General features: G+C 39.2%; 3 protein-coding genes across 9 annotated transcripts; 2 read left to right on the plus strand and 1 right to left on the minus strand.

The window, feature by feature from the left end:
* Positions 1-1,288: 1,288 nt before the first annotated feature.
* On the minus strand, positions 1,289-3,746 carry fam221a (family with sequence similarity 221 member A). The gene is made up of 6 exons (XM_079231744.1): positions 3,670-3,746; positions 3,280-3,453; positions 2,982-3,176; positions 2,803-2,872; positions 2,513-2,645; positions 1,289-1,410 (listed from the first exon to the last, which is right to left on the minus strand). The coding sequence occupies exons 1-6, from the start codon at positions 3,732-3,734 to the stop codon at positions 1,298-1,300; spliced, it is 750 nt and encodes a 249-aa protein (XP_079087870.1). The 5' UTR covers positions 3,735-3,746; the 3' UTR covers positions 1,289-1,297.
* A 3,366-nt stretch (positions 3,747-7,112) lies between these two features.
* Positions 7,113-8,610, plus strand: ccdc126 (coiled-coil domain containing 126; the record flags this gene model as incomplete). Its single annotated transcript, XM_079232214.1, has 2 exons — positions 7,113-7,350; positions 7,553-8,610. 2 exons carry the CDS (start codon positions 7,113-7,115, stop codon positions 7,801-7,803), a joined length of 489 nt encoding a protein of 162 aa, XP_079088340.1. The 3' UTR covers positions 7,804-8,610.
* Positions 8,611-9,793: 1,183 nt separating this feature from the next.
* Positions 9,794-15,691, plus strand: tra2a (transformer 2 alpha homolog; the record flags this gene model as incomplete). 7 transcript variants are annotated; one of them, XM_079231794.1, is made up of 9 exons in its annotated part: positions 9,794-9,940; positions 11,447-11,580; positions 11,826-11,991; positions 12,638-12,691; positions 13,448-13,636; positions 14,204-14,319; positions 14,592-14,753; positions 14,829-14,902; positions 15,064-15,691. In XM_079231794.1, the coding sequence occupies exons 1-9, from the start codon at positions 9,905-9,907 to the stop codon at positions 15,072-15,074; spliced, it is 942 nt and encodes a 313-aa protein (XP_079087920.1). In that variant the 5' UTR covers positions 9,794-9,904. The 7 variants fall into 7 exon arrangements, with proteins under 7 accessions (XP_079087920.1, XP_079087922.1, XP_079087923.1 ...); XM_079231796.1 differs by having other exon boundaries at positions 14,832-14,902; XM_079231797.1 differs by having other exon boundaries at positions 14,592-14,747.
* Positions 15,692-18,557: the final 2,866 nt, after the last annotated feature.

The raw sequence follows: 18,557 nt of genomic DNA on the forward strand, positions 1-18,557 counted from the left end.
CAGCTGCATGAGACCCAGGTGCATCCATGCCATCTTTGAGACGTAGCTCTTCCTTTCCCTCGAGACCACCTGTTCAGCTCACTAACACACACACAAACACACACGCAACATACACCAAGTTCCCTCAGGTGATATTTACATTACGACCCAGGTGGATTGAGATGCAGTGGCCAGCACCAGTGTCAATGCTGATCCTGTTTGTCTTGCCATCCTCGCAGTGGAAACATTTGAGTGGGAGTGAATCCTCATTAAGATCCATGTTAATTTTATTTCTTAGTTCGACGGGAAAGTGGGCCACCAATGAAGAAAACATGACCTGCTTCAATCTCCATTCACTGCGTGCATTGAATCAGCTCTCACCACTGCTGATCTACCGTGAGAAATGGGATTAATCAATCGGAGACAGTAAATCTATCTGCAAATTAAAAACGGCGCTCATCACGTACCTCCATGGTTCTGGTGTTATTTTTGTGACATGGTTAGTGGGAGGCTTTCTCTCAATAAGAGAACATCAATCAAACAAACCTCAGATGTGTAAACTGACCGGTTTATGGAGCGTGTATCGAGAGAGAAATATACAGAATTGTTGAGAACTGCACTAAATGCAAGTATGGGTTAGTTAGAGTATCAAATATGACTGTGAGGAATTATATATAAAGATGACTATGTGTTTCTATGTTGAACTGATTATGACCTTGTAATTTTATACATTAATCCTGAAAAGTCAAAAGTTTTAAATAACTCATTCTAAAATTGCTAGGATTTCATATTCTCAATCTTACATCTTATTGTTTTTTTTAATCTTATGTGTTTATGCAAAGTATTTCTGCAGCTCACACTGCAGCCAAAATACAGAAAATCTCCTAACCGGCAATCTCCAAATTTGATAAATCCACAATAATTTCATTTTGAGAATGTGTTCAAATGTATTCAGATTTTGTCAAAGTGTGATGTGTCTAAAAAGTCCAGATTTCCAAGTCAAACTTGGGACTGTGGATCACAATTGTAACGCTCCTTCTGCTCTGATTGGATCAATATATTTCCAGTTGATTGTTTAGTTGTGAGGTGGGATTTAATAACTACTGTTGCTGACAGTTGGTTGTACCCCTTTGTCACGACACTAACAAAGACAGACACTTCACTGAAAAATAAAATACTTAGGCTTTGAAGCAATCTAAATGTTTTTAAGGGAAGATTACATGTTACAGATCAGAAAAGGTGTATGATTTATTTGCATGGTAAATGTTGCCAGGTAGTTAATGGACACTGACAGATGAGATGAGACCAATGTTGCTTTTCACTGTTTGTTGGTCTCTCTCTTACGGTGAACAGAGCTTGTTGTTTTAGTAGACGTTACATTGATCGTTGATGCAGAGCATCTCTGCTGGCAGCCATTTTCTCTGTCTTGATCTGAAAAACAGGCAGGCAGAGATTATGAAAATCACGTGATGGGTAGCAGCAGCGAATACTGTATGAATACTGTGTAATTCAGAGCTTATTTTAAATCTATAATTTGAGGATTAACTATCCTAGGATCTGATGCATAGATGTTGTTAGATGTAAAGGCTTGTGTTTCAGAGAATTAATTAATCTGCATGCACTGATAAATAGAAAATGAATTTATCATGAACAAAGATTGATTATTCCCAATAAAGGACAAAACCATATATTGAGGGATAACTTTAAAAAGACATACAATGTGTGTCTTTTGAATGCAAAATTTCAAACTTTTAACTCAGAACCAATGTGTGATAAGTAAATGCTACATTGTGGAGTAATCAGTCAAAAACCTATTAAGTCATACATAATTAAACACATATAGGGTAAAATGTGTAATTAATGTTGTATATTCAATCATTATTAAATTTCCATTGTTTCCAGAAGAGATGAAAATGACTTTACAAAAGCTGCAGAAGTCCACTCTTATTAAATTTTCAAATTTAACTTGGACATCCATTGATTACATATGTTTTCCTCCGATCGTCCCATTTATTAAAGATATGTCTTAAATATGGTTGGTAAATCTTAGATAACAGTTTTGCATCATCACAGATCTACCACAGCTTTAGTATGGGTTCGACCTCAATGTAGTAATGAAATCAAAGGGATGCACTGGACATTTTTCAGGGATCAAGTCTCTACTCTGAAGACTTGCTTGTTCAACACTGATGCTGTGCTGCGCTTTGCTGCCCTCGTATGCTGCTTAAAGGAACTTTCTTCTCCTTTGGTGCAATGCATGCACACACACCTACTCCCAACAGTCTAACAAAGGCAGATTCACCTAAAACAGTAATGAATCAAAGATTGTCTGAGCTAAAAAAAGGCGCGTGTTTGTACTTGCTGATGTTGCTCCCTTTGACTACAAGTACATGGGATGTTCCAGACCAACCGAGCCTCAAGAAACGAGCAGCTCTCACATAGCACACAGACACAAGTTTAAAACTGACAACTCTGCTGCATCTTTCCAATCCAAATGAAATCGTCACATATAGGCTACATTTCTGGTTCTCACCTGAGTCGCTGACTTCCAAAGCGAGATAACCATCCAATAAGGAGCTGAAACCCGTCAGCCCCCCCATGGCAGCATAAGGGACATCCCTGCCTATAGGCTGACCACGTGCCTCCCTCTCTGTTTTTGTCTCAACCTGAGAAAATAAAACATGATTTGAGTTCAAATTGATTTCAAAGTGTGCAACTTTATGTTGTTGGACAAATAGTAGCAATATTGTTAATCTATGTTAAGCAATAGCCTGTGGGTGGTGTTACACCAAGGATCTGTGTTTAATGTTTTACTCTATTTACCAGTGTCTGATGGGCATAGCTGGGCTGACCACAACCACAAGTGTAGGTGCTCTTGAACCCAGAACAGGAACTGCCTGAAAAATTCTCATCGTGAACATTAAACGTAAATATATGACTTCACATGCGTAAGATAATTATTTTGGGTTAGAATGAATCTGCTCTCTTAAATAATGTCATACTCACATTTGTTGCACAAGTAGCCAGTAGCTTCACTGTGATTCTGAGGAAAATGTTTACACCTGCAGCGGACAGGATTTGGCCCAATCTGGGGAACATACTGGTAGGCAGAACAATGGCACCCTCTGACCTGGCATGGTAGGGCTAGGGGCCGCTCAGAGGGGACCACCTCAAAATCGGTCTTGTGTTGCTTGTAACTGGACAAAATTACATAAATCACGAATGTGCACGTACGTCTATGTGTGTTGTGGCGAGAAAGGGATGACACTTGATTTAATGTATTATCAAGGATCGTACTACCTATGTGTACAGAAGCACCGTGTCTCGGGACCAATGAGTTTGCAGTCGATACCTCCTGGAACCCCGAAGCTGACAAAGAGCCTGTTTTTCACTCGTTGAGGGAGCATCTTCCTCTTGTACTCCTCATATTCCTCTGGAGTGAACAGTTGTCCTCCATCATCATCACCCACAATCCTTGAAAAGACAAACAAATAAAGTTATTATGGGCATATACCTTATAACAGGGATATTGTGTTATTTTAGCATTTGTATTGTACTTTATCTGTTAACCCACATGCCTTCCTCCTGTAGTTAGCATTAAATAGCATGTTATATGTCAGATGCAGTGTATAAAACACCTCCAGAGATGAGCTGAAGTCAGGAGTTAAAGCACAGTATGTTGAGTCAAACCTTTTGTACTCCCAGTAGTCATCGACCGCTTGTAGAGCTGATTCATCAAGACATATTTTCTCCATTGTCGAAAATCCAAAAGAGATAGCTGTGGGGTTTGGTCGTTTTTGTCTCGCACAGCAGGAAACTTCTGTTTACCACAGTTTACTGTGTTGCCATGGAAATGTTTGCAGACGTCCCTCTAGCGGTCCTAAAGTGAACTGCAAACACGCAAATCCACTCACAGGGAAAGACAGAGAGGGAGAGGACAGAAGTAAAGTTATGTCTAACCATGTCTAACTAAACTTAAATCAAGCCAACAGTAACAGTAGCAGTGATGTAGCTTAGCTCACAGCCCGAACACGAACTGTACAAGCTCAAGTACGGTGAACAAGTTAGCGCTTTGGTTTTGTTGTTTAAAGTAAACCGGATTAATTGCAGTTTAAATGTTTACCTGCACTGAAGCCAAGTAACTGTTACTACTAACGTTAATAACTTTAGTACAACTTGTAATGTTTACTTTCGTCTTGCGTTAAATCCAGAGAGAGAGAGAGAGAGAGAGAGCGGGCAGTGTAAATGCATTTCCCATAATGCAACAGTGATTACGCATCCAGGGGAACCATGACAGTCTGCACACGCTTGGAATTCTAGCTACCGACTTCTTCTCGCTAGGACCCCGCTGTTTTCGACAAAAAGCTGAAATGACAGCGAGAGAGAGCTGACGCCTTAACGCGATGCTCGCTAGCTATCATTATTGAAGGAGACTGCAGGCTTTCCCGAGATATTTCCCCCTCCCGCGTGAACAACGACTGCCCTAACAACAAGCACCATTCAGTGTCAGCCAGAGGTAGCAGCTGAAGTTAGCAGCCTCGTCCATGTCTCTCCTCTTGAGCCCGTTACATCCTGCTGCGACCTCAAAGCAGCTCCTCAGACAACACACTGGGGGTAAAGTATCTGATTTTGATGGTATTTGATTCATCTGCATATCATAGGTTAGCCTTATTGTTGGCAGTCAAGTTTGAGCATTGCTACTTAACATGTATGTGGAGCTAACCTCACGTTTGGTGAAGTGTGTTTTTAAAGTCGTGAAACTAAGTATCCAAAAATGGTGCATGCTTCGCGTGCTGGTCGAGTGTTAGTTTACTTTTCACGTCACATTACATGTGTAACTTAACATGTATGTATCTATACATGTATACATGTATGTAGCTAGTCATTAAGACACCTTTAGCAAACTTAACCTGTTCACCAAGTTGTCAAGGACTGTGTATTTAACTCATCCACCCTGACAATATTGACATTTCCGTTTTTAGTCTATACTACAGGTCAGGTGATTACATCTGTTCCCCAGTCTGCCAGCGGTTGAAACACAGGTGACAGCTGTTGTGGCAAATATTTAACCACCAGATTAGATATTTTAAGTCACAATGCGTGCTTTATCATTGTCAATCCGACCATTAAGTACGCTATAACCAAACAGTCCCCTAAACAAGTGGAACATTCATTCATTCATTCATTCATGAGGTTGTGGCCTAAATGGTGTGCCTTCCCATGGAGCAATGATGACATGACAGTAACGATGGGACTGCGGCTGAATACCCAAAACTCTTCTGGTTGTTGTCAAGCGTCAACCCTCTTAATGAATAAAGATGGATGAGATCTGGTGGCAGACATATGGAAGGCACAGAGAATCATCCTAAAGATTGATTTGCCCTGGTGCTGGAATAGTTCACCCATATCTGTTAACGTAGCACCCGACACAGAAAGTCCACTCCAGCCTGACATTTTATTTGTACTTGATTGTGAAAGTTATCTGTATCATGCATTGCGTCTTTTCTTTTCTTTTGAACAGTTCAAATGGACTTAATGTGACTTCTTTCATCTTATTATGAAATGTAATGAAAATTAATTTCACACTTTTTATGTTCAGAATGTGATGCTAAAACATTGCCCAGCTCTTAATTGAGAGTGGGAACTAAACATTGCAACACTTACAAAGGGTGGCAAAGCTTTCTATTTATGTCTGGTGATGAAGTTACATATTTGTCAGTCACAATGTGTTTCGCATCCTGACCAGTTTCAACTGTTGCATCAGGTCGTTACGTTACTTGGTCTTTCCCTTCTAGTTCTTTCCTGCTGATACACAGCGACCAGGTCATAGGAAGGACACGTTTGTGTGCATGTGTAGATAAAGACTGGGAAGCATTGCTAAATGGATTATGTTACATTTCTTTTCATAATTGATTCCTTCGGTCACTGTCCCCTGTGACTTCAATAGGATGGGACACTACCACACCCAAGAGAGGAAGAGAGAGAATGAACTTGGTGACAAAGTTGCGAAAACGGAGAAATGATCGCCTAATTTCCCCTGCAGTGCACAGTGCACTCACAGGCCATTTGTCAGTCAAATAACCATTGTGGAGGTAGGATTAGTGAATGAATACCCTCTGTGCCACTGGTTGTTGCTTTGTCGTCTATCTGAAGCTGCAAAGTGAGTCCCATGAAATCTAAACTGGTAATCAGGTTGCTGAGCTCAGAGGGCTGAAAAACGTGTGTTGATGACTGGGCTATTGTGCACCTTGACCGAAAGTAGCCAAGACATCTGTCTTTAATAATAGCTAAATAGTCTAGGTAGCCACTTTGATGAAGTTACCAGCTCCTTGCCAATAAAGAGGAGGTGGATTTTGTTTTTCCATCCAGCACATGCAGTGGTGTTTCTTTGTCTGTTGGGAAATATTGGTGCATTTATCCAAAAAACACAATGCTAAACGGGGCTTTGAAGAAGTTACAGAAAGACTTGAGAAATTACCCTTCTAGTGTTTTTTTGTCATACAGTAGAATTAGTTTATTTTCTTCTATCAGTTCATGATATTGTATCATTGCACAACTAACATTTAAGCGTCATGCAAAAAAAGGGAAAAGATGACAAAACAAATGTTTCTCTCTTTTGGTTAATTGTATTTCTCTTTGTTTCTCTTTGTATGCTTCTCCAACATAGTCAACAATGCCTGCGGACCCCCTGCCTGAACGCCCAGTCTGCATTGGTGATTTGATGTTAGACATCTTGCAGCCAAATCACCTTTTCAAAAACCCCTGACTGCCGGTGCCTTCTGGTTTCACTTCCTGGCCTCTGCTGTTGCTGAACACTTTGTCATCTCCTCTTAGGAGGGGCAGAATACCTAAAGGGGTTAGAGAAACTTCTATTGCTGTCTGGGTATAATGCAAGCATGTGTCCTGCTGGAGCTCACTTGAGTGAGGCGCCAAATCCACACCAGCTTTAGGAATGCTTCGCTCTGGACTTTGACCTCTTTGTAGATACTGACCGAATTAAAGAGATTCTCCCTGTTCTAATTAAGTAGTTATCACTATAATTATCAACTTATTGGTATATCCACACCCAAGAAAATACCTTCAGCCTAAGTTCGGGCCTCTGTAGCTCCCCTCCCCTTCGCCAGCCCAGTACCATGCTGGGTGCACTCCTGCGGAGGAACATGTCACAGAAGCTGAGTGTGCTGCTGCTGATATTTGGCCTAACATGGGGACTTATGCTGCTGCGTTACGCTGTGCAGCAGCCTCGTCATCAGAGCAGCGCCGAGCTACGTGAGCAGATCCTGGAGCTCAGCCGGCGATACGTCAAGGTCCTGACAGAGGAGAACCAGAATGCACCAGGAGGGCCGCAGGGAACCTCCATGGCTGGTTATGGTAAGGATCAAGGGGGGCAGAGATGTGCTGTGCAATAAATTGATTATTTTGTATTACTGCTCTTTTTCCTGCACATGAAATCACTTGGTTACTCCTGAACATTGGGTTTCAAAATGATGAAAGAGCATACTTGATCATTGATTCATTTTCTTCCTTGTGTTTGTTTTCCCTCATTTTCTTTCCCTCTCACATGTGCACACAGCTGATCTAAAGAGGACTATCGCTGTGCTACTGGAGGACATTCTGACTCGACTGGTTAAACTGGAGGGGAAAATTGAGTTGGCGGCCAATGTCTCCTCCACAAATACCTCCCATACAGCAGGGGGCGTCCTTGCCTCCGCTCCTGCTGCCCTGCAGAAAACCTCAAAGCAGGACACACCTGGCAGTCACTTAGGAACATCACGCCTCCACCCACACATCCCTAATAGGCCTCGGCCACATCAACGAGCATAGTCTTAATAGATATATGATTTTCTTTTTTTTATTATTATTTTGAGCACATCACACTTTTCCAGCATTTATCACTGATGTTACCACATCAGACAAATTAAAAGCAATAGGGAGACATGTATACATCCAGAAACTGTACATTTGGAATACTTCTCAAAAATGGTCAGCCAGCTCAGAAGGATGGAGGACTTCTCTCTTCTCTATATGCTGGTATTTATTTATTTTTTACCAAGACTGTCTAGCACATTGTTTTTATATTTGCATTGCTGATTTAGTTTGGCTGAGATGTAATGCCATATTTGAATCTTAGGATTTGTTTAAGCAGATGCAGAGCGGTATAAATACTCTATAAACAGAACCAGATTCTCATACGCTTTATGATTAAAACATTATTAAAATGTTCACCTATCTACATTGGAAACTATTATACAATACTGCTTCAATATATCAAAATGCTGAACTAAACAGTACACTCATGATAGGTAGGGCAGCTGTTTTTTTTGTCAGTTTTTAGTTGGTGCAGTTGCTAATTACTGTAAAAAGAAGATTCTACTTCTAGTTTACACATAGTCTTAAGAATAATTAAACCGTATAGTTCATCTGTAAGAGATAATCCAAAGAATGTTATTTGCACTCCATCTGCAGGCAGTGTAATTGTGTGTTTGCAATTGCTGCAAGGCAGTTTGAGGTTTATGCAGAAAATGATGGGATGATGCCGATTTGCCACTGTAAACATGGCAGTGTGTGTACTTTGTCTCAGTTGAAATCCAATGGTTCCCTTGCTGAGTGTTGATAAATGATTTAACTAGGTGTGTAGCACATTGAATGTACTTTGTAGTCAGTCGTAAGCCCTTCACTGCTGATGGCTGACCTACTGCTTACACATGTTCAGGGTTCATGTTGCACTGTGACTCTAGAGATTTTCTAAAAATACTGGGCTCACCCAACTTTGACTTGAGGGATATTTTAAAAAGGGTGGATGTCAGGATCTGGACTATGAATTAACTTTCTGCTGGTTCTCAGTATGGTTTCCATTATACTGAGAAACTCTGGCGCCTGCCCAGAGGAAGATCTATAGTTTGCACATCATGATGCTCATTAACACAATGACTTTGTGCAACAGAAAGATGGACAATACTTTCATCAATACTACTTTGGATTGTATGAGACAAAGTCAATGTGGGTGGTATACTTAAACATGAGAGGGAAAGGCTTCAAAATGTTGCTTACACGTTACATACCTAAATATACATGAAGGCCTCAACTGAAGTATTGAACTGTTTTGACTGTGTCTGCATTGAGTAATGCCATAAATGTACTTTGCTTCCTAATGCTAAAGTAGAAAAGTTGGTGAATCAGACAGCTGCTGTGAGATAGCTGTACTAATAAATTGAACTGATGGCAAAAATAATCTATCATTTAAATTGGAAAAATATGCCTTTTTTTCATTTAGGAGGTCATGTACCTCACAAGACGATCCAAATGTTTAGCCGGTTGCGCGCAAAGAGAGCGTCCTCTTCAAGGGCTGTGTGTGTGTATAAGTGAATGTATAAAGACAAGTGTTCGGTTCATTAGCTTTTGCTGAGCACACTGCACAACTCAAAGGGACATGATATATTTATTTGAGGCACTAACTGCTATTTTCTACTCCTACTCCACTACATTTACTTTAAAGCTGTCAAGTAAAGTATAGACTACCTATAGTTATCAATTGCCATTTTATGAGATGAACCAGTGCATTAACTAGCTTCATCTCAACCAGCACCAACATATACATGCTTAGTGAATACTTTTTAATGAATACTATTTAAATATTATTTCTTAATATGTAGTTTTACCTTTGAAGAGTTTCAATGCATGACTTTTGCTTGTAATGGGGGGCAGTTTAAACGTGTTATTACGAGACATTCACGCTGAAGAACACTATGAAGGGGCGTGTGAGAAGACACGGAAGTGACGTCAGATTCCGCAGCACATAAACATACCACCAAGCTCACGCGCCCGCCATCTTCTAGCTAATAAGCGGCCAAATTAAAACATTGTGTAGAAACCTCAGTGCTGTTTATTTCGATAAAACATACTGTTGTTTTTGCTCCACTGAACAATGAGCGACATTGAGGAAGGACACTATAAAGGACGGGTAAGTAATTACATCGAACGATATAAAATATCTCCCTTTCTTCGAATTTCTTCCGTGTGGCTGTCGATTTAACTTGAGGCGATTCCGCTGCTAATGTAACGTACGCTAATGTAACGCCTAACGTAATAGCTCGCCGATATCGCCACATGTTTTGTCCGCTAACATCACCTGCGTTAAATCGGTGCAGAAGTGTTTATGGTTGTTTTGCTTTTTCTTCGCGAAAGTAACGCACATTTCGCACGGACGGTTGTCCGCTAGCACCAGCCTCGTTCAACGACAGCTAGCTACTAGCATGCTAGTTGCTGTTAGCTTAAACGTCCCCGTGGTGTATCTCCACGGGTTACTATTAGTGTTTGCTAATTGTGCTTTTATGCGTTGAATGCGTTGAATTATGCATCGCTCCTGACTCATTTGTTTATGAATTTATGCACGAGATGTTTGTGGCGTTTGAATATCGTCCTTTTGTGCGGATATCACTGCTGCAGCCTCTTATTGCATTTAGGCCACCTGAGTATTTGTTTTTCCAGTTAACTACATGCGAGGTTAACTTAAATCCAAAGCATCTCTTCCTTCCCTGCTTTCACGCTCTTTTTGAATTAATATAAAACAAATTCCCAACATACATCTAAGCTCTTAATTTATAATCTTGTAGTTTACATTGTTGTTACTTTGCTCATTTACTTAGTTTTTGGAATATTCAATCTTAATGTAGCAGCAATGTAATTGTACTGCATTCAGTGTTCCTATTCATTTCATTAAAATATTCTTCTTTTCTTAAACTTATGATCTTAATTTTATTGAATGTTCTTTTTTCATTAAGGTAATTGATCGTGAAGGATTTGAAGAGTTTTATCCAAGAATGATGAAGAACATTTTCAAGATAAAAGAAGGCTAATGAAAACATGTACAGAGCAGAACATAGAAGTGGAAAGGGAGAAAATGTGATGGAAGAATGGTCCAGTCAGATAGAAGCGCTTGCAGTATAAAGGCTAAAATGAAACTGGTTTCAGTTTGGGTGAAGAGAGGAAAAACAGACCTGGAATCAGAAAATGAGAAAACTGAAAAAAGAAGAATGAAGAAGGATAGAAATCCTGAGAAAAGGGAGTAGCGTGTAAAGAATCTGGAAGAATGAATGTGTCCCTAGGTTAAGTAAATATACTGTTTGTGTCACAAATGTCTTTTCTTTACTGTGCTCCCTTTTATGTTACATGAAAATGCATGTTTTATTTTCCTCTTGATGGTCCAGGTGGATATGGAAATAGATATATTCTGTATATTTGATATATATATCATTACTAATAAGACCTCATTGTAAACCAAATATTAATTTATTGGAATTATAAGATTACTAACCCCTTCTTCCACAGTACATAAGCTGTACATTTTAGACAAGTGTACTGTATGTGTCCAACATACTCTACCACATCTCACTACTCTGTTTTTCAGTGTATAGATATACATGTATGTGTCCATGAGAAAGTTGTTAACATACGGCTGTGGCTATAGGAGTCACGCTCCCCATCTAAATCGGATCGGGGAAGTCCAGCTCGGGTCAAGTCGGAGAGCAGGTCCGGCTCCCCGAGCCCTGCCCGGGCCGCCAAACGCTCAGTGTCCAGATCCCGCTCCCGGTCAAGATCTAGGTATGTTGTTGACCTTTTATGATAGCCCATCATGATACTGTGATAGCGTCATATTAAGGGGTTAATACACGTATCATGTATTTTTCACAGTGCAATATTAGCCCCCGATGTTTTGAATTTGGAGACCTTTACATATGTTTGTGTTTTATGGGTCAAATACCTTTTTTAATTTGCAATCAATTTTGCCCTATTGTCCCCAATTTTATCTGACATTGGCCTTTCTTCCTATGCCACATCTTCTTCAGGTCTCATTCTAGGAAGCACTCAAACCGCCGCTATAGCCGCTCACGTTCTCGGTCATATTCCCAGCGGAGGAAGTCCCGCTCACGTTCCTACAGTCCTGAGTACCGCCGCAAGAAGAGCCAGAGCACTTCCCCGACGTCAAACCGCCGACGTCACACCGGCAGCAGGGTAAGTGGGGTCTGAAGATGGGGCAGCCCAGTAGGGTATGGAGAGGGAACCAGAGGAAGCTTTGTTCATGCTCACATAATGTGTGTGAGCATAAACAAAGCGTTATTGTTACACGGAGTAGTACTGACATTGTCAACATAGTATTACAATTTTTGGTGGAGATTGGCTTATTGCACATCCTGGTCTATAAATTGTAAGGCTATCAACATACAGGGTATGACCTTTTTACTAAATAGAGTAAATAAATAAAATGTTTTAGGGAGATACTTTTTTTTCGTACCTGTAAATCAAAAACATATTTAGTAGACAAACTTGGATTTAAAGCTGCTACATGCTTTAACAATCACCGGGTTAAAGCACTCAACTATATTTTCTTTTTAAGTATGTCATTGTTTCAGCTCTTTGTTATTTTAGACAAAACACAGGGGTTATATTGAGCACAATTACTTAAATGGGTTCAAGTTAGTATATTTACAAGGATATGATTTTTAGTATAACTTAAGTCGAGAGCAAGTGAATTTCTCAATCTTTTATTTGAGTGGAACTGTACTTTTTAAAAATATATGATTTGTGGTTAATGCTGAGGGAAAACACGCATGTAATAACTCCTTTTATTAATCTTCTATTCCTTTCATTATATCAACAGAGTCAGGACTTCCCAAAAGAAGCCAACAGTCATGGTGGAGATCCTGATGTGAGGGTATGAGGACCGTCGGACATATTTTGGGCAAAACCAATGTGTCCCTGTGTAGTACTGGTTGAGGGGGGGTGGAGATAATTCTAACCTAGTGGGGGATAAAAAAGAACTTTGATTTGAATAGTTTGGGTTTATATTATTGCATAAATATAGTTTGTGCACGATTTTGAGATGCAGTGCTTGTGTGTATACAGTTTTCAAGTGTTGTAGTTATGTCTTGTATGGCTTTTATCATGACAACTAGCAATACATGATTGAAGCAAAATATACTAAATAGTTATACTTCTTGAGTAAAAGCAACGATGCGAGAGTACAGCTGGAGATGCTTGGAGGGAAAAGTTACTCTGTGGGAAAATTGTACATAGATTCTTACAAGAACTGCCTAAGTTTTAAGCCATAAGGAATAATGTAGGAGAAAGAATCCAATGCAGTTGGAGGGAAATGCATCCTCCCAGTGAAACAGTGAACTACAAATCTGAAACCGCCAATATACAACTACGGAGTTTTTTTTAATAAAGTTATAAATTAGTGACTGTAATATTCTCGTAGGGTACTACTGTTTTCTGTGCTTGCATTTTGGAAAGATTTACCTCTACGGCCTATGTGCCCAGTGCATTAAATATGTAAAATGCTGCAGAGTGTATGAAGAAGCATGTTTTGCATATCAAATCCAGTAGATCGATTTTGTATATAAATCATTAGCTAGATAGACACGGTACTCCATACCATCAACTCTAACCTTTATGTTGACCCTTCCAGGCGAACCCTGACCCCAGCACATGTTTGGGGGTGTTTGGCTTGAGCCTGTACACTACAGAGCGTGACCTGAGGGAGGTGTTTTCTCGCCACGGTCCTCTGGCAGGGGTCAATGTGGTGTACGACCAGCGCACTGGTCGCTCCCGTGGCTTTGCTTTTGTTTACTACGAAAGAATTGATGATTCCAAAGAGGTAAATGTTTGTGGTTTGTTTATTGGTCAAATGCCTAATGATTGTCAATCCTGGTCCCAGAGACTCATTTGTTTTATGTCGAGCAATGTGCTTAATCACATTAATTTAGTTAGTTTTTATATTCCTTGAATATATTGCTTAAATGAAGTGTCGTGGCTCTCGGTTCTGAGAACCAGGAATGAAAAGTATTGACATTGAGTAACATTTTAGGTCTAATTCTTGTATTGATTATTAACACGTTTTAGATGAGTTAACCTTTAAACTTTTCTGCGTTCATAAATGGTCAACTACATATTGTTTGGGACTGTTTTCATAGTATTTCTACATGCAGTTTCAAAGGTCCTCCACTTCAGATAAAGCCTCATTTATTGATTTATGGTGTCATTACATAAATAAGCCACTAGGTGTCTGCCTTGCCATAAATTCTCTCACTTTGCTGTCATGCGTCTCATAGCAAGGGGGTTACAGTGTGTAATGTAGGTGGGCCTTTGTGAAATAATTGATTAGTACCAAAAAAGCAGTCGTCTGATACCATCCTTGCCCTCGCCTCCCTTTTGTATTCCTTAGGCAATGGAGCGTGCCAATGGCATGGAGCTGGACGGGAGGCGCATCAGAGTGGATTATTCCATTACTAAACGTGCTCATACCCCCACACCAGGAATCTACATGGGCCGACCAACTCAGTAAGATCAACACTGTTCACATATCAGTTTCCTTTACTACTTATGTGGAATTCAATATTAATTTCGTGGATGAAATCCGGAAGAAGCATAAATGCACATTTGAGCCATCAAGGGATAATCGGACCGCCCTCGTATACATTTTGTATCTAACTGCATAATTTCTTGAAACATCTGAATTGTATCAATTTATTTTAGTTCTTACATGATTCTGCGTTTCTTAGGAGATATGACGATTTTACATCATGGGCTCTTTTTTTCCAATCTTTTAACAGCAATGGAGGAGGAGGAGGAGGCGGTGGTGGCGGCAGCAGCAGCGGTGGTGGTGGCGGTGGCGGCGGCGGAAGCAGCGGCCGGAGAGGGAGAGACAGAGACAGTCATTATGACCGTGGCTATGAGCGCTACGACAGATATGACGAGTACGACTATAGGTACAGGTGAGCCATATTTTGTGAGTGTAATGTCAATGTTGTGTCCTTACAAGTAAATGTTTTCGATTTTCTTTGTCTCAGCAGTCGTAGGCGCTCTCCGTCACCCTACTACAGTCGATACAGGTCTCGCTCACGGTCTCGCTCCTACAGCCCACGTAAGTATTAAGAAAATGCATCCAAACAAAAACTTGGCGAACTGCACCCAGAGTGCTGTTAGCATGCATATTCAAACAGATGTATGCATATTGATCACTGGTGAAAACAGATTGACTTTATTAGTAATCTATTCTGACTAATTCATATTTTCTTTTTGCAGGGCGATACTAACTTTCAACGTTCAGCTTCCCTCCAATAATTGATGGTGTGTGTGACTCATCAAGGTGTTTCTGAGGGGAACATTTTGAATTGGCATGTCTATATCAATAGAACTCTAAAGTTTGAGATGGTTCTTGTTCAAATGCAATAGAGGTCTTAATTGTTAGACGTTTTGATGCATCCATGTTGAATGTGAGCAAAGAACTCTTGCTTCATTCTTAGAATTGCATCCTTCCTTCCCACTTCACTTTCTGCAGCAATGCAAGCTCTTTTTCCTGTTAAGTGATCACTATTAATGTGGCCCTTGTCATGATGGGGAAAGTAAACTGGGTTTTTGTAAATACTGGTGGCAGTTGTACATCTAAGTAAATGGATCAGTCAACTCTGTATCTTTTAAGATCACAGATTGATCTCAATGTTACTGAACACTAACTGAGTTTACTGGTAAGTAGAAGGTAATTCAGGCTTTAAAATGGAGTGCCATTAGTGGTTGGTTCTTTGCTCACATTCATTTTTCTTTTTTAGTCAAGGAAGTCATCATTTGAGTTTCTCTAGTTTTACTATCATGTACTACCTTTTTTTTATTGTTGTTTCTTTGTATGGAAATACAAATATATGAAAACTCCAAAATTTAATGTGTTTTTGTGATTACTGTGCATGCAATTAATGTTGAATTTTTGTTGTATAGGTGGGAGGTTTTGCGTTGAGTGGGTGAGGTGGGATAACAAGCTGGGAGATTTTCACAGAACAAGACCAATGCCAAGACGATGTGCATGATAAATTTATGTTCACACTAATTTAAAGTAGCTGATCTGGAGCCACTTTTTGAAACTACAAAAGTTTAGTTTTCTCTCATTCAGGCTACACCAGTGAACACATGCAAAGGGCTTATGCCCTTTTTTTTCAAGCTTTTATTGTGTGGCTTTCATTACATAAGATACAAAGTTCGCAGACTATTATTCAGAGTATTCTTTAAGTGTTCACTGTTAGTTCAAACGTATTTTTCAATACATGTTAACTATAACTATGTTAACTATTGTGCTTTGCTCAAATGTGACTTTCATGTGACTGTTCTGAACTTAACATTAATGATGACCGTACAAGAACATGTTCTTGTGTATTAAACTAAAACTTGCAGATAGCATCAACACATGATCAGTTGTCCCAAATAGACCGTTGGGACAAACAAAATCTTGATGCTTCGTGGTGAATCAAAACCATTCTTTATCTCTAGACTTCAATAATAAGGCACTTCATTCAAATGGGGTTAATAGTCACTGCTGACATGTTCATGGGGACCCTCATAGTTATGTGTTCACTCACACAAACTCAAAGATAATTCTCAAGGTAACCTCTTGCTGGAAGTGTACAACGGTCAAAGTATGAGATTCAACGCTGAAAGCTGAAGTCGGACGTTAGTTGTGCACATTGTGCTCCTGTTTAAACTTCAATTTGTATGTTCAGTGAATGTCAATCACTGGAAATCCTTTAGAATCTTTTATCCTGTTATAAAAATCAATAAGCTGGGGACAAAAAGTCCACTAATTTACACTCTGGACTTGTTTTCTGCTGTCGAGGAGGTGCAGATTGAAGAAAATGCACTTATGTTGGTAGGTTATGTTGTGATGTATGAATGTGTCTGTCTTCATTAGGGGAAAGCTTTATAATTTGGGGTTTCCATGTAGTAACATCCCACCTGTAGTACTTGCACTAAATTCAGATACTATATGTTCTAGTTAGGAGAAAAGAGTCCACACATACCTCACAGGAAAAACAAAAGATAAGCTGATTCATAGTTGCACTCTGGGGACAGATGCATTCAGTGCATTTAATACAATACATTTTAACAGTTATTCTGCAGCGGTCCATGTTTTTTGTTAGATGGCCAAAGATCTTCTCCAGGTGCAACCTGTAGCTTTAAATTCATGCACTTCTATAAATACCACTGGGAGCATACAATGTACAGGACAATGTCTGAAGGTTAATGGGCAACATGTGCTCATGTATTCTGTGTTGTTTGAACACTGGCGGACTGGTGGGGCTGGAGGCTGGAATTCCCCATGCATGTTCACGTCCAAGCTGTAAACAGCACATGGTTATCTTACTTATCAGAGTTCTGACCGTATAGATGTTCAAGAGAAATCTCACCTGAGGGAAGTTGTTTTCTGAAAATTATATTTTTAGTTTAGTTTAAAAATGTTTATATCCTAAAGAAAGGTGTCCAACTTCAACAAACAGTTCTTTAATAAGCCAGAAATGTGTTTTATTTCAACTGTTGGCTAGTTTGTATTAATGTAATACAATGTTTGTATTACTTTAAAACAGTTTAAAACTTGTGATCAATATTTTGTACATATGAACCTCTGATTTGAATACACGAAAGCTGAAACATTAATTACTTAGCCACAGCATTTTAAATCCAAATCAAAGTGGGCTACTTTACTGAAATTAATTTAAGTTGATAGTTGAACCTAAAGTCAATATTCACATGTAGTAAATACAAGCTTTATTTTAAACAACCATGTGCAGAAACTGTATTGAGATAATATACTATGTCGGCCATTGCAGATTCAACAAATCATGACCCTTATTTTGCAATAAACAATCCAATGTAAATTTACAAGTGTGAAAACTGGGAGCACAACAATCCATGTTTCCTCTGCTTTTAGAAAACAAGATATTGAAGAAATTGATTGCTTTTGAGTTGTCTCAACATAAATCATATGGCAACTAATCAATCAAGGTGCTGAAATTATAGCAAACGGCAGCCAGAAATGTAATTTAAGAGAGACAAAGATACAGTAGAGATGCCATGTGTGACCATATCTGCAACTATTCATGTGACTCTGCGTGAAAACACCCACTTGACTAGCATGTGGTATTAATATGATCACATGCTCAACAATTAAAAATGAGTCCTCTCAAGATCAAAAAAATTACAAAGTTCAACAGATGTTTATTAGAAAAACATTTTATTGTTGAAATACTGAGAAATAAAAACAAATAGGAATTGCAAGCTATTTCTTTAGGACAGAGTGGCCAGAATGGAATCAAACAACAAAGAAATAGTTCATTTAAAAAGAAGGATAGTTGTGAAACAAAACAATAGTATGACGGTGTATGTGTGGCTGCCTTTAATATATTTGAAGTTGTTTTGAACAAAACAGAGCAAATATTTCCATTAAAAATTATGCTCACATATATATAATATTTTCTGCAACTGTAGATTTTGATTTAGTCAACTTTCTTAAACTAATTCCCAGGATTTGGGCTTTTGTTTTGAAAAGAAAAAAGTACGTGACGAGAAAACGAGAAAAAACTGCAGTTTCTATCCCAGTCTGATTCTTTTTTAAATAACAAACATATCAGATGGAATATATATGTCCGTTTGATATTTCACCAGTTAGTTTTAACTCGTTATTTTGGCCTGTTGCTAAAAAAAAGAAATCTTCTTTGGTTCTGAGGGGGCACAAACCGCCATTTTCTAATGAGATG

The sequence above is a fragment of the Taurulus bubalis genome (assembly GCF_910589615.1).
Source record: "Taurulus bubalis genome assembly, chromosome: 16".
Lineage (NCBI taxonomy): Eukaryota > Metazoa > Chordata > Actinopteri > Perciformes > Cottidae > Taurulus > Taurulus bubalis.